Genomic DNA, 15400 nt, shown 5'->3' with positions numbered 1-15400 from the left:
AAATCTGATGGTACCACATAAAGTATATTATCACTTTCTCTTTCTCATTTTACCATCCACTGGTTCGGCTTTCTCAAATCCAGAAATGAAAAGAGAATTCCATGATCCTGGTTCTGCAGTTCGAGAAGGGTCAATGCCCAGAAAAGACATTCTGAATACTGCACTAGTAAATTCTTACAAATACTGCTTGTTAATGGGTTTTGTTTTAAAGAATGAAAAGGAAGACTACCACCTGGATACACAATACACCACGGTCTTTTAGAATACTGTAACTTACCAGAAGCCAAACAGGCTCAAGTGAACAAACCTGTGGTCTTTTATAAGGTCTCTTTTTGTAAGTCTTTTACAGGACACATCACACTGTTAAAAATAAAAGAGGAAATCAATAGCCAGTATATATTTGAAATAACATATCAATTTAGAATGCCACAGATACAGACGTCTCTTAATTTCCCCGGATACCCCTAATAAAATCTGGATACGAAATATACACATTATTTGCTGCTTCGGTGCCCCTCAAAGAAGTTGCTATCCTTAAAAAAGAAATCCACGGTAAACAACAACAACAACAACAACAACAAACATTATCAAAGCTATTGAATTAGCAGCCCTCCATGCTAAACACCCAAAGTCTTTTTGAGCCCAAAGTCTTTTTGCAAGGAACTTTTATAAAACAAAAAGACAAATTCATGGAGAGGTTCAAGCATTCTGTCACAAACACACAAACTTTTTGCTTCAAATTTTGAAACAAACAAACTGAGAATAATTGAGTTGGAAGACCTTAAGGATAAGATCTGGCAAAGCCAGAAGGGCCACCTGGTTACACAGATAAAACTTAAGATGGGCACTTGTCAAATTCTTCCATAAATCAACTTATTACAGTGAGGACAAACTAGCCACAATAATAAGCAAGAGAAAGGGAGTACTTGAACTGCAGAGAATATGGCTCTCCAAGGAAAGTCTTGAAAGAACAAGAATAGAGGACTTCTTACCTACTCTTCAAGATTAATTATAAAGCTATTTTTTCAAGAATAAAGAATCTGTGTAGAATTAACACAGATAAGTAGGCCAATGGAACAGAATACAGAACCCAGAAACCAATTCACACATGGAAGAGGATTTGGTAATATAAGAGAGGAGGCACTACAAAGTTAATGGGGAACAGGCATGCTATTTGATAAAGGATGCTACGAGAACTGGTTATCAATATGGGATAGGATTTGTGCCTTCTAACAATCACAAAATTTAATTTCAGGTGAATCAGGCATATTTTGAAATTTATATCTTTTGAAACAAAATATAATTTTCTTTTAACTCAGGAGAGGAATAAATGTTTAAAACCTAACACAAAAAAGGCTCAATCATAAAGGAAAAGGATGATAAATCTGACTAAATTTAACTGCAAAATTCTATATAATTAACGACAGACCACATTAAAATGAAGCCACATACTAAAAGCAGCCATGTAATAGAGAAAAACAGGTATATAGATAATAAATTCACAAAATAATGACCAGTAAATATATAAAATGAAACTAAGGTTCCTGGTAGCCAGGGAAACAGAAATTAAAACAAAAAGCTAATATCTCACAGCTCTGACTAGAAAATTTTAAAAATCTGGTAAGACTAAGTAGTGGTGATAAGACAAGAAAACCAGAATTCTCTTAAACTGTCACTGGGAGTGCAAACTTGCGTACCACTTTGGAGAGCAATCTGAGAATATCTAAAGTCACAGAGTATACATATTTACTACCTAAAAATACATTTGAGGGACGGACGTATGTCTGGAATACCTAGCACATCTGCATGAGCAAATGTTATCAAGAATGTACACATGCAGCACGGTTCTAAAAAGCAAAAAGTTGTAATTAAAATGACCATCATTGGGGGAATTGGCAGGTAAACTAATATACTAAACAACAGTTGAGTGAAAAAGCTTACAAAAGATTACTTACAACAGGCTCTCGCAAAAAAAAAAAAAATTAATAAAACTGCTATATAATTACTTATGGATGCAAACACATGGTAAAGTATAAAATCTTAAAACAGGAAAGGTCACGCCAACTTCAGAACAGATTAGCTCTGGGGAGGGAAAGAGGAGATGGCATCGGGGAGGAGTACAAAAGAGGAATATTTTATTTCTTTAAAAATCAGAAGCAAATATGGCAAAATAGTTTGTGAAGAGTACAAGGGCATTTATATTATTACTCTGTATATTTGAAATATTTTATCATTAAAAAGAATCTTAATGGGCACATATGGTATAACAATAAAATAATAACATTAATCATTCACACCACAAAAACTTATCAAGTAATAACATTAATTATTTAAGCAACAGAAACTTATATACATACATTAGAGCATGTGATAAGAGTTAAAAATAAATTCTAAAATTTGCAATTTACATTAGGGTTTTAAATTAATAATTTTGCTAATGGGCTTTGAATCTCATGCAATTTTTTAACGTCCTTACACTAGAATTTTACGGATGCTCTGCAGAGTTGTTAAAGCTATATAAACAAAACTTTAATCAATCATATTTTGTATTTCAGTCTTATTTTTGAAAGCCTTTTCTGTAGTATATAAACAGTAACAAGCTTTACATATATTTACAACTCTCAAAGACTAAGAGTCCTAAGTATGAAGAGTAGGTATTCCACTTTATTATAGTGTTTCACCAAGAGCCTGATGCCCTAAATACAAATGTGGAAAACAATGCTCCATTATTCCCTTTTGTGTTCTTCTTGAGGTTTGGATCAGAAGCCAAGAAGTACCAATACTGGAAAAGTTATAAACAAGGTCTTATTATAAAACCATTTTTAAAGGAAAAGTGTGTAACTTTCACAGAGGCGTAACACAATCCTTTGGGATTACTATGTCAGAGAGAGACGTAAAAGAATATTTTAAGAAAGGGGTTAAGTAGAGGTAGTAGAATTTTGCTACCTGTTCTTCACTTACTGACTCCTTGAGTCTCAAGGCTATAAGATAATAAACACTACAGAGAAAAATCCAAGAGACAGATAAAACTGGGTAGGATACTGCATCTACAAATTCAACTCAAGAGGGTCCATAACTCACGCATAATACTTCACTCTCGACTACAATACTCTGACCACATTCATTCTAGTTCAATAATAACCATTTTACCCAGTTGATGGTAAGCAGTGATTTTATTTAACATGACTTGCTTTTTGCCAATTAAACATTTGCAACAGAGATGATCAGCTGATCTTTCAAGTAAACTTGCTACTAGATATGCTAACATTTCCCGTGTAATGGAAGACTGCAATAAAATGATTCCAAGTTCCAAACTACCACATGTTTATATCTTGGGCACAATTTTTTAAGGGTAACAGTGCTGTGGCAAAAGGCAGGTTTCCACCTACTTCATTTCAGCCCATTATACTGAATTTTACTTAGTACTAAAATTATTAACTTGTACTTCTAAAGGCTGGAAAAAATAAGCTCCCCCAAATCTCTAATTTAGTGTAATCTTGGCCAGTAAGAATAGCAAAGTTTGCTTACAAAATTGAAAGCCTCCTGCAACATTTTTTTCCACCAATGTTAAATTTTAGAAATACTTATTTCTTCCCTCTCAATAGAGGGATAACTACCACTCTGCTTCCTGAATGAAATAATCTAATTTTTGCTTCTCTCAAATTCATATCCTCTGGAGACTCACTCAAACTGAGTAATAATAAAGTCACTGACACATCTGCAATTCAAATTTCATTAATACATGGAAATTCTTCCACAGCAAAAGGTCAGTGCCATGAATTTTCTGAATTTCATAACCCTTGATAAATGGAGACACCTTAAAGTTCAGTTTACACTTTGCTATAGGATTTCAAAGCATGCTTCCAATAGCTTATAATAAGCTATATTAATAGCTTAGCCTCATTTTATCATTAAAATAATCTACAAATATCCGAATACTAATTAATTTTGTTGTCATAACTAATAAGTCTTAAAATATCTGTAGATAGAAATCAACCTTCTCCATTCATTTGCGTCAGTTGGACTTTTAGAATATAGATGAACAAACTGTGTTTTTTAGTATAATATAGTTGTACAGTGCTTTCACAAATTCCAATTCTGTAATTTAGGGTTTTTCCGTATTTATTTTGAAATATACAAAAAGATTAAACTATTAATATAAATATTTTCTCTCAAATATGTAATATTCTTATGTAAAAGAAAAGGTTTCCAAACATTTACAAAGCAATCTAAAGATAAGTAAACCTGATTTAGGATCATTACATTAACCAAAATAATTTCCCACAGAAGGTCTCATTTAAAAGGAACGCTCACTGGCCTCCTCACATCAATACTTCAAGGTGGATCCAAAGCCACACTCTGCTTGATTTACTTCAGGGATCACTTCCAATGGAAAAAAATTTTCAGAAAAAGGTCTCACGACAGAGTGGACAAGTGGATTTGTTGCTAGACGTAAACCATTTGTACTGAAAAAGAAAAGGTTTTGAATGTCAAAAGAACTTTTTAAAGCTGTTGTATTACATATACATCTAAAGTAAGCTTAACAATGATAAAGTGGAAAAGGGAGAATACCAAAATTTTAGCTTCCTCCATTCATCTCCAAGATCAACACAACTCAGTATTACTTCCAAAGGCTGTATAGTATGATGCTTTCTACCTACACACAGCCACGGAGACATGTGAGGAAGACAAGACCTCCTTATGAAGCAACTGTACACAGCTGATGATTAAAGAAAGAGAGCAAAGAGCTCTGATGCCAGCTGGCCCCTGCTTCCAATTTTTTCAGTCTCATTTACGCTACTGGTCTCAGTGAACTACTAATTATCTTTTGCAGATTTTGAAAAATCATTTTAATATTAACTATATTTAAGAGTTTAACATTGTTTTCTTTTCCAAAATTAGATATCACACATATAAAATATACAAAAAATATAAATAAGCTAATTTCTCTTTGGACTTACCAAGCAGGCTGAATGGAACTTCTTCTTGCATGTTCTACAGGCTTTTTTTGGAAGAGAATAGTTGAAACCATGAATGACTGAGAAACAGATCATGCAATCTTCAACACCCTCAAAACGTTTGTCTACATTATTTTTCCATAATGCTAGGCCTTCCATAATGCTTCCATTCTGTTAACAACAAGAAAAGAAAAAGAGAGTAAACATGCCCTGAAGTGCACCAAAGTTATTTTTTTTCAATTTCATAAATTTTAAAATTAAATTTTAATTTGGAGAGGAGAGAATCTGCTTGGCTATCTTCACACCTCCTGTTTTCTGAATGCTGGTTTTTAAAATGACCTCCCAAGTTTCAGGAACCAGATATAATTTCTCTTCACTAAAGACAGACTTGAAAGAAAGGCTTCTGCACCAATACATCAAGCTTTATAGTATCAATATGTAAACAACTATAATTTGTTTTAGAAGTCAAAGATCTTTGAGTAGTGGGATTTCCCTAATCACAGAAGGACAGGTGAAATCTTAGACTAAAAGTAGCTCCAAAGACATTCATCAGTCTGGTATCTTACAAGAAGATTCCCTCTCAAACAACTTCCATAACACTACATATTGTTCCAGGTCATCCACAATGCCAGTGGAGTAGAGTCAATCCCTCTCAAACACCAGGAAAGAGATTGTAGAACCTTAAAAATTAAAACAGCTTGGCAGGTTCAAGTCATTTAGGCATATATGTGTGCTGATCCAAGGAAATACAGTGTATCGGTTTCAGCCTCAAGCAGAAGGGATGTATTTTAAGTTTGCCCTTTCAAAGAGCAGGTCGGCAGTGCTCTATCTGGGAGGTCAATGCGGACACAGACACTTACTTGATGGGTGAGGTAAGTGCTCAACTGCAGCATCCAGTTCCGCCACTGCTGAACAGCCACTCCCACTCTCTTCCCACTCTCCACGGTTATTGAGCCCAGTGGGTAATTTGAAGGCAGCTGTATAATAAGCTCAATAACTATGTCCTCAATAGCGTAAGTAGCCATCACTTCTCGAGTAGTAGCCCGAGCTTTAACCTGCAACATGGGAAAGGTAATACTTTCTTGCAAATTTCTTTCTTTTGTTCAAAAAACATCTTGATAGGATAGTCAGTCTTCATTCAAAGACAACACAGGTAAGCACGTTGGTTTATTAGACAAGAGGTATTTAGTAAATAGGTTTATACTTTAAAGTGATTTTCATGAAATTCAAAGTCAGTTTCAAAAGAAATTCTGCTCATAAAAATGTATGTTTTATAATATTTGGCTTATCACATAAGTTTGTGAACAGACCAATGACAGAATGAGTTTTTAATTATTCCTTTTCTTCCACACAGGGTATCAAATATCACTTCTATTTCGAAGTCTCCCAAGTCTTTCTCTGCCATCACATTCTCTTGAGCTTTAAAGCCAACCATCAACTGTTGGACTATTTCCACCTACTAACCAGCTACAAGTTCAAAAAATCACCACAAAATTTCTAACATTCCTCTCCTTTTATGGAACAGTCCCATTGATACTACCTCACCCAGGTCCTCCTTGTTACTCTTAATGTCTACACCAGTGGTATCTCCTGGCTATGCATTTGAACCCAAGCTCCATGCCAACAGCCAGTACTATACATTGCAGTCAGAGCAATTTCACAGATTAGAACTCTGACAGTGTCACTTGCCTCAAAGGAAAGTTTTCAGTGGCTAAATAGGACCAAATTATTTTAGACTATTATTTGAGGCCTTTCCCAATATGGCCTAATTCATCATGGAAGCAGCTGGTTCTCTATTTACTTTCAGGAATCCTACTGCGTATGAATAGCGGCTTATTCGTCATTTCTTACAGTCACAGAAATTACATTCTCATCTCCAAACTTTTTGCTTTTGCAATAGTGCTTCTTCTATATTCAATCCCTTTCCCCTCATTGTCTTGCCCACTTCAAAGTAATCTTTCTCCATAAAGTTGCATCCAATCTCTTCAGCCAGATGAACCTTTCCCACTCTGATCGCAGAGCACTCTTCCTCTTAATGAGCCACATTTTAGTTTCCAGTTGCAAAAAAGATTATCAGGATCACGCTTTCCCCTTTATCAGATTATATGTGATTACACAATAAGGATCTGGCCTACTAAACCATTCATTTCCCAAGTGATTGACACAGTGCCTGGAATGGTTTTCCAATATATATTTTGAATGAACTAACGAATGTTCAAAAACTTTGATGGGGGTATATGAAATCATAACACTTTTTGACAATGACAATGACAATGAAATCTGACACCTAAGAATCAGAAAACAAAGTAGACAATTTGTATAATTCTGAACCACTGGTTAATATTGTGATGATATACACTACAAATGGCAGACATAATCAATATTCAAACAGCTTTCCTGGAAAAAAATTCAAGACAATACTAACCGTCATGCCATTAAATAGTTGTGTACTTGTTTGTACAGAAGAAATTTCTTGAAAAGAAAGAACACTGCTGACATACTTGCTTGTAAATCTATCTACAATATTGAAAACACGCTTCTCACTACTATTCCACCACAGCCTAACCATGGCAGGTAAGTCTTTTAATGTCATATGATAGACTGAACAAGCCAAGTGTGGGATATGGTATGGAAGAGTTGCTGTTTCTGAGGAAAAAACAAAGTCTTAGTTAGTAACAGGTATTTCTTACATAGAATAACAGACTAGAACATCATTTTTAATTCCTTAACGCTAGAGCCAGAGCTCATAAAATAAACATACCAAAGAAACCAGAACTCTGGAGCATTAGCTTTCTCTCATACATTCAAAGTGAACCATTAGAATGGCAAAAAAGAAGCAAAAAGAAGGAAGATTCCAACTGACAACGAAAACTCTGCCTAGAAATAGCATTCTGTATTCCACATGACAGATCACAAAAGAAGAGGAAAATTCATATTTTAAAAAAGAGGACCCCCACCCCCTGCCCCCGGGGTGGAAAAAAAATTAAATAAAAAGGAGGAAAAGTTTAAAGACTGTCTTTCTTATAAATTATGAAAAGGAGTTTGGCCCCTACACTTTCCCCAGAGCTCACTGATGTGTTATACAAAAATCCTAGAATATCCACTTCAATACTCGTAAGACATAGTACCCTCCTCAGATCTCCAAGGCATTTAAAAAATTCCAATTGCAAGGAAACCACTTAAAACACTATAGTACAACTAGATGCATGTATATCTATCCCCTCAGCTAAAATCTGAGCTCATGGAGTGAAAGAAATAAATTTCGTTCATCTTTGTTTTCCCAACTGAAGGCTACTTATATATAAGTATATATTATGCTTATAAATATAGACTATTTACTTATAAAGACTTATAAGACCACAGACTTATTTAAGACTATAAGACTTATTTAAGACTATAAGACTTATCTGAGACTATAACTCTATAAGACTACTCATTTATAAGTATACATTATTATTTTATAAAACATTATCATATAGTTGCTTACAGAATATTGGCTTACAGAATAAAAGATAACACTCTCAACAAACTAGGCTTCAAAATGTAAATTCTTACCCTTACCCACAAGATCTAAGTGTATGTCCTATTTAAATGAATATGGAAAATCGTGTCCTTCAACATTCTTGTGGCCACAACTCACATTTGGGGTTATTCTCCAAACTTGCAAGAATAAAGCATAATAAATACAACCCAATATGGACGTAGTCTCCACAAAAAAACACAAACACACGTCTTACCTCTAATACTCAACTGGAGCTCTTCTGTAAAGAATGTTTTAGGCTCCTTATTAGAGAGCTCAATAGCTGTCTCTGCATAAGTCGGATTTTCTGGCATCAGCCTGAACAGGTGATAGAGCAATTTATTCAAACTTTTTGTTTTTCGAAGGTACATTGAATACAGTGCCCGAAGCTGGTGGGGAGTAAAGAATTTTTGTTAGTAAACCCAATTAAACCAAGAGAAGCAGTAGAGAAGAACAAACCAAAATAGAATAGATTGTACAACACAATGAAAAAGGCATTAATTTGAACACTTAGAATTACATGGAGGAGTCCTACAAAGTATGTGCCACATTCGTACTTTCCAAACATGTCATTTGATGGCACTGCTCCCTTTCTTTCTTCACAAACAAGCAGAAGTTTTCACTATCCCCTCATTATTAGACATATGCTTCCAACATCTTTCTCAAACTATCTCCCTGTTAGCAAGTTCACCTCTACTTGGAGTCTCTCAAAATCTACTCCCCACTCCCCAGGGGATTTTCTCCCTCTCCCTCCCAAGTCTTCCACACACCCCCTCTGCACCATAGGCCTTTATCTTTCAAAATCCTGCTTAAAACTACTCCCATTTTTATGACTGACCTCACACCATATCAAACAAACATACCAAACAAACATATCACTCCGCCAGCTTTATTCACCATAACCAAAAAGTGGAAACAATCTAAATGTCCATCAGTGGATAAATGAACAAACAAAATGTGGTATACTGATACAATGGAATACTATTCGGTCATAAAAGGGAATGTGGTACTGGGGCACCTGGGTGGCTCAGTCAGTTAAGCGTCTTGGTCTGAGGTCATGATCTCACCGTCCGTGAGTTTGAGCCCCCTATCAGGCTCTCTGCTGGCAGTACAGAGCCTGCTTTGGATCCTCTATCTCCCTCTCTCTGCCCCTCCACCACTGGTGCTCGCACGCGCGCGCGCGCTCTCTCTCTCTCTCTCATAAACACTGAAAAAAAAAATGTAGTGCTGATACATGCCATACATAGCATGCATGAATTTGCAAACATCATGCTAAGTGAAATAAGTCAGACACAATGAAAGACCACATATGTGAAATGTTCACAATAGGCAAATCCACAGAGATCCAACATAGATTGGTGGCTGCCAGGGGCTGGCTGGAGGGTTTGAGAGGAAATGGCACAGTTTGCAAATGGGTAAAGGTTCCTTAATTCAAGTGCTGACATGGTCTAAGATTAGATGGTGGTGATATTTACACAATTCTGTGAATATAGCAGAAATACCAAACTGTATACTTTAAGTAAGTAAATTTGATAGTCTGTGAAATACATCTCAGTAACACATGATGAAACTCAGTTTCATCTCTCATGAAACACACATATGCGCATAGCTTTGTTCCAGTTCAATCTGGTTCACTGGGAGTTTTGTTTGTAAGAAAAAATTTTTAAAAAACCAGACTTAGGACTGACAAGTTTTTTAAAAAAAATCCTCAGCTTGTTTTAGAATTTATCTAATTAGTGCTATTAACATCAGTTATTCTGGTTTAATATCTACAGCTCAATTCAAGTTCCAGGCTCAGTACGTGCTGCTCTACAATTCTTTGTAGAGCTTTCCCTAAACATGTAGGTCAATGGTTTAATGAAAAAAGTGATGCCTAATTCTTTTCTTTTTTTTTTTAAGTTTACTATTTATTTTGAGAGAGAGAGAGAGAGCGCTCAAGTAGAGGAGGGGCAGACAGAGAGGGAGAAAGAGAGAATCCCAATGAATCCCATGGGTTCGATCCCATGAACTGTGAGATCATCACCTGAGCTGAGATCAAGAGTTAGATGCTTAACCAACTGAGTCACCCAGGCACCTGTGCATGGCCATTTTCTAAATTTCTGAATATAAGACAATAAGAACAAAATTCCTACAAGTGGAAGCCTCACTTTCCTCCAACTTTTTAGAGATCAACAGTATTTTAAGAAACAAATGTAAAAGCCCAACAAGGAGTTCTTGATATCACCAGCAAATAAAACTATCTCAAGTCACAAACATTAAGTGGCAGGCTTGAAGAAAAATAAAACTATTTTTTTAAAGTTTATTTATTTATTTTGAGAGAGAGAGAGAACATGCAGGAAGGGCAGAGAGAAGGGGAGAGAGAGAATCCCAAGCAGGCTCCACACTGTCAGTGCAGCCAGACATGGGGCTCGATCCCATGAACCACGAGATCATGACCTGAGCTGAAACCTAGAGTCAGACGCTTAACCTACTGAGCCACCAGGCACCCCAGAAAAATAAAACAATTTAAATATCTAGATCACTGTTGCTTCTCTGATTTGACTTTCCCCTTAGATATAAAAATAAAAAGATGCATTTGTTCATGTATTTGTATCAGGATCTGAGCTATCAGCAACAACATAAATTATACCTTAAGAAATCTGAAAAAAATCACATTTGAAAAGAATGCCATATTTAGTCACATCTTAAATATGAGGTAATAAACTGTCAGTTATTCGTACTGTCAAAAAGCCACTGTTTCTATTTAAAAAGTCCTAAGTTTATTAAACTGACTCAATCAGTATTTGATTAAAACTTTTAAAATGGGGAACTGCCTAAAGAGTGAAAAGGAAAAAAAAAAAAAAAACCACACACACACACACACAAAACTGTAGTAGATTTTTCCAGCTTCCTTCCTAGACAATGAGGTCTTACTTCCTAAACATGAGACAAGAGAGACATCTAGTGGCTGCTAGAATTTGGGCAAAAGAGTTCTCAGATATTTTCACCAATGAGAAATAATAGTTTGAATTACACAGGTAACATTTCACAGATCTTTCTCTAAACACTGATTTTCAAATAAGGTATATTCCCAATGATGTTTTGACTAGAACCTCCACAAGAGTCAGAAGCTAACCAAAAAAAAAAAAAAAAAAAAAAAAAAAAAAACCCAGCAAGATAGAATTCTTTTGAAATTATTACCATGGCAATACAAAATTAAAGTATATAACTCTTGTTCCCTGCAATAAAAGGACTTGGTGGCTACGTTCAGTTAGAAAAAAACTGATTCAAGCACATTCCAGAAATTAATTACTTTTGCAAAAACTGTGTGTGTTGGCGGTGGGGGGGGGGGGGAGTTGATGGGGAGATCAGGAAGTAAGGGACAGAAATAAATTTAGCGGAATATCTGAAGTTAGCCAGATAAGATTAGATTAAAATGTGAGGCATTTCCCCCTGTTTTTCAAGAGGAGGGGAAACAAAGGGTTTATGACAGTAACAAAGAAACACATAGAAGACAGAACTGTCAAAAGTTATTGTATCTTTATTTACCTGAGATGAAGCAGCTTTGAAGAAAGTAAGTATTAATTTCCAAGTGAGGAGATATCCCAGAACATAGCAGAAGTCTTCACTCAGTGGCTTAATAGTAACTATCTGTCCAACAGGAATACACCCCAAAACATTTTCTAGTAAGTCCTCTTGAGTGCTAAGAAGAGACATCAGCGCTGCTGGTGGTGACCTAAGAATCAATGGTCAAACACCACAATTTCCTCCATCACTTGTCTTTAAAAAAACTGATGATTTCCCACAAACCATTTTTGGGTTCCTAGGTGACTCAGTTAAGCTTCCAACTCTTGATTTCGGCTTAGGTCATGATCTCACAGTTCATGAGTTCAAGCCCCACATCTGGCTCTGCACTGACAGCATGGAGCCTGCTTGGGATTCTCTCTCCCTCTCGCTTTCTGCCCCTCCCTTGCTCATGCTTACTCACACTCTCTCTCTCAAAATAAACAAACTTAAAAAAATTTTTTTTAAGTCCCCCTTATAATTCAGTTTTAACTTCTAATTTTGCATAATGGCAATTACAGAATCTGGGAGACATAAAATGTATGAATGTATATAAAATACATATACTTTTTCATATTTATTTAGCACATACATAGGATGTATATATATATTTTAAAGTTTCTATATTACTGTTGAGAGAGAGAGACCACGAACAAGGGAGGGGCAGAGAGAGAGGGAGAGAGAGAAGCCCAAGCAGGTTCTGCGCTGTCAGCAAAAAGCCCAAAGCAGGACTCCAGAGATCATGACTTGAGCCAAAATCAAGAGTCAGACGCTTAACCAACTGAGCCACCCAGACACCCCTCAAATACATAAAATATAAACATAAAACATAAGTTTTGTATTTATAAACATGTAAAATATTTTTCATATTTGTATATTTTAAAGATACATGAAATATACTATAAAATATAGGCTCTAGAAGTTAGCACTTAAAAGAAAGACCCTTTTAGAAAAGATCTATTTCAACCTTCTGTTTTATGGATGGGGAAAAAAAAATTCACACAGCCACAAAGGCTAAATGATTGGTCGGTCTCAAGTCCGTCAGCTATAGGAAGGGGAATGATGAGGGATACCGACTCCTACCAGGTCCCTAGAAAGGCATAAAAGCATAAGACGGTGTACGTCTTTTCAGGAAAGTGAATTCAATATTCAAATTAACTCATGACAATGTGAGTTAATTTTCTTCTTTCCCAAACTAGTGCACTCTTTAAGACTTTCGGATAAACTTAGGAGATTCTCAAAACGTGAAATACTTATGCATATCCTGTCAAATTCTGACACTGTAGTTCAGTTCTCTCTCACCTCTGTAATGTTTCTTTCCTTGTGGCCTCCTTTTCCCAGCCCATAAACACGGGTCTTCTTCAAGCTTCTGCCCTTAGGCTTTTACCTTCAACACCACCATCCCATGTACCAACCCTTCTCTATTCCACACCGACAGTGACCAGATTTGACAAATACCAACTCAGATATCTCTCCACTTTCCACACTGCCCTCCATGTACTGTTACTGTTTCTAGGATGGTCTCCACGTCTGCTTGCTTCTTTGTATAATTTGATTCATACTATAGCCAGAATCAGCTGGTACTGTTCCCATCTTCTACCAAATATGCCCCCAACCCCAGAAAATGTAACTTTTAAGGCCCTTTTATTATCTTAAGTACCCTTCCAGCTTTATTTTCCACTATACCTTCCCTGACTACTCCACATATTCACTCACTTATCCTTTTATTCAGCAAATGATCGGTATTTATGGGTCTGCTTTAGGACAGGAACCATTCTGGGTGCTATGAATACAGTCGGGAACAAGAGACAAAATTCCTGACTTCACAGAGCTTCTACTCCAATGGAGGACAATAAAAAATGTGTTGAGTGGCAACTACTCAACACCCCCAAACATATCCTGAATATTCATGCCTTTATGCCTTTGCACGTGGTATTCCCTTAACTTACATGGCCTTCCCCGCCCTGCTGAAGTGCTACCTAACTTTAAAGATCCAGCATCAATGTCTCCTCCTCCAGAAAAAGTCTTCCCTGCTGGTGCACAGCAGCTGTCTCTCTGACAGCCTGCTGCCTATCCTCTTCCATACCACCTGCCACACACTGGCTACTACCATAGAGGAATACTGTCTATAACAGATTATAAGCTTCTTAAGGACAAGAAGGATTACTCAACACCATAGTCTCCCGTTAGTATTTAATTACTACTCTGCATAAAGTGGGTGCTCAATAGATATTGGAATTGATACAGTTTCCACACCTATCATGTGGTCAAAGAAAGTTTTGCTAAAATGTAGCAAATTGAAAATATAACTTAGGAACAATTAAGGAGAGAAACTATCTTTCTGGCTGAATTCTAGATTTCATTTATATCTTACAGAGAACTTTAAAAGATATATTGAATATATACTCTAAATTTCGAGCTTTTGCATTTATCAATCTTCTGAAGTTACAAGGTAGATTATAAGAATTAAAAAAAATTATTTAAAAAACTTACAAGGCTGGTTCTTCTTCTTCGTCTCCGTATGACTTCAGATTATCCTGATCATATTGTGGTAATTCAGGCATCAATCTGCGGGTCAGAATATATTTCATATTATATTAAATTGTTCATTGTTAAATCATGCTCAAGCGCAGAAAGACCAATACTTACTTTGTAATGAGGATATTTTTAAATGGTTGTTTTCTGAAATAACCAACAATGGCCAGGACTATCAAAATGGAAAACTGTGTATGGAGAATAGTGACCTACATGATCAAAACTTTGGCATCCCTGTTATTAAAATGCACGATCAAGTTTTGTGTGTTGTTTTTAGTTTTTTACTTTGACTTTTTAATGACTAAGAGAACTAATATATTCTATTTTTTATACCACCGCCACAATAATTCAATTGGAAGAATTCTTACTTGTATAGCATATGGTAAACAGCAATTTGCACAGGCCGAGCTCTGTAGAGGAGTAATGGGGCCAAAGTATTTAGCAAAGTCTGAAGATATTCTGGTAAGTTTGTTTTTTGGCCAGCAACCAATTTTGAAGGGAGTTTTTGACTCAATAGCTGGTCCTTTGGGATATATGTTAATGTTTCACACATGGGCTTCAGCACTGCATTCTGGAAGGATGTCTCAGATGTATCTTTGCTTTCTCCTGATGACAAAAAGGAAAGAAATATGCACATTCCAACACAAAGTAAGTAATACAGCTTGACTGATTCACAGAATGTCAGATGTCATTATTTAAAAAATGTTTATTTTTGGGAGAGTGTAAGTGGGAAAGGGGCAGAGAGACATGGGGACAGAGGATCCAAAGTGGACTCTGTGCTGACAACACAAAGCCCAGTGCAGGGCTTGAACCCACGAACCATGAGTTCATAACCTGAGCTGAA

At 36.0% G+C, this 15400-nt stretch overlaps 1 protein-coding gene across 2 annotated transcripts in view; it reads right to left on the bottom strand.

Annotated features, from left to right (window-relative positions):
* Positions 1–2118: 2118 nt before the first annotated feature.
* Positions 2119–15400, bottom strand: part of LTN1 (listerin E3 ubiquitin protein ligase 1) — a 72801-nt gene continuing 59519 nt past the window's right edge. For both annotated transcript variants that reach the window (XM_040484098.1, XM_040484099.1), the window contains 8 exons: positions 14925–15162; positions 14515–14589; positions 12007–12193; positions 8696–8867; positions 7384–7604; positions 5819–6013; positions 4962–5129; positions 2119–4466 (listed from right to left, as the gene is read on the bottom strand). In XM_040484098.1, coding sequence (XP_040340032.1) covers positions 4404–4466; positions 4962–5129; positions 5819–6013; positions 7384–7604; positions 8696–8867; positions 12007–12193; positions 14515–14589; positions 14925–15162 — 1319 coding nt within the window. In that variant the 3' untranslated portion in view covers positions 2119–4403. The remainder of the gene's footprint in view (positions 4467–4961; positions 5130–5818; positions 6014–7383; positions 7605–8695; positions 8868–12006; positions 12194–14514; positions 14590–14924; positions 15163–15400) is intronic.

The sequence above is a fragment of the Herpailurus yagouaroundi genome, unplaced genomic scaffold (genome assembly GCF_014898765.1).
Source record: "Herpailurus yagouaroundi ecotype Mexico unplaced genomic scaffold, PumYag 162, whole genome shotgun sequence".
NCBI lineage: Eukaryota > Metazoa > Chordata > Mammalia > Carnivora > Felidae > Herpailurus > Herpailurus yagouaroundi.
Note: the sequence above shows the minus strand (reverse complement) of the source record. Positions and strands in the feature narration are given on the sequence as shown.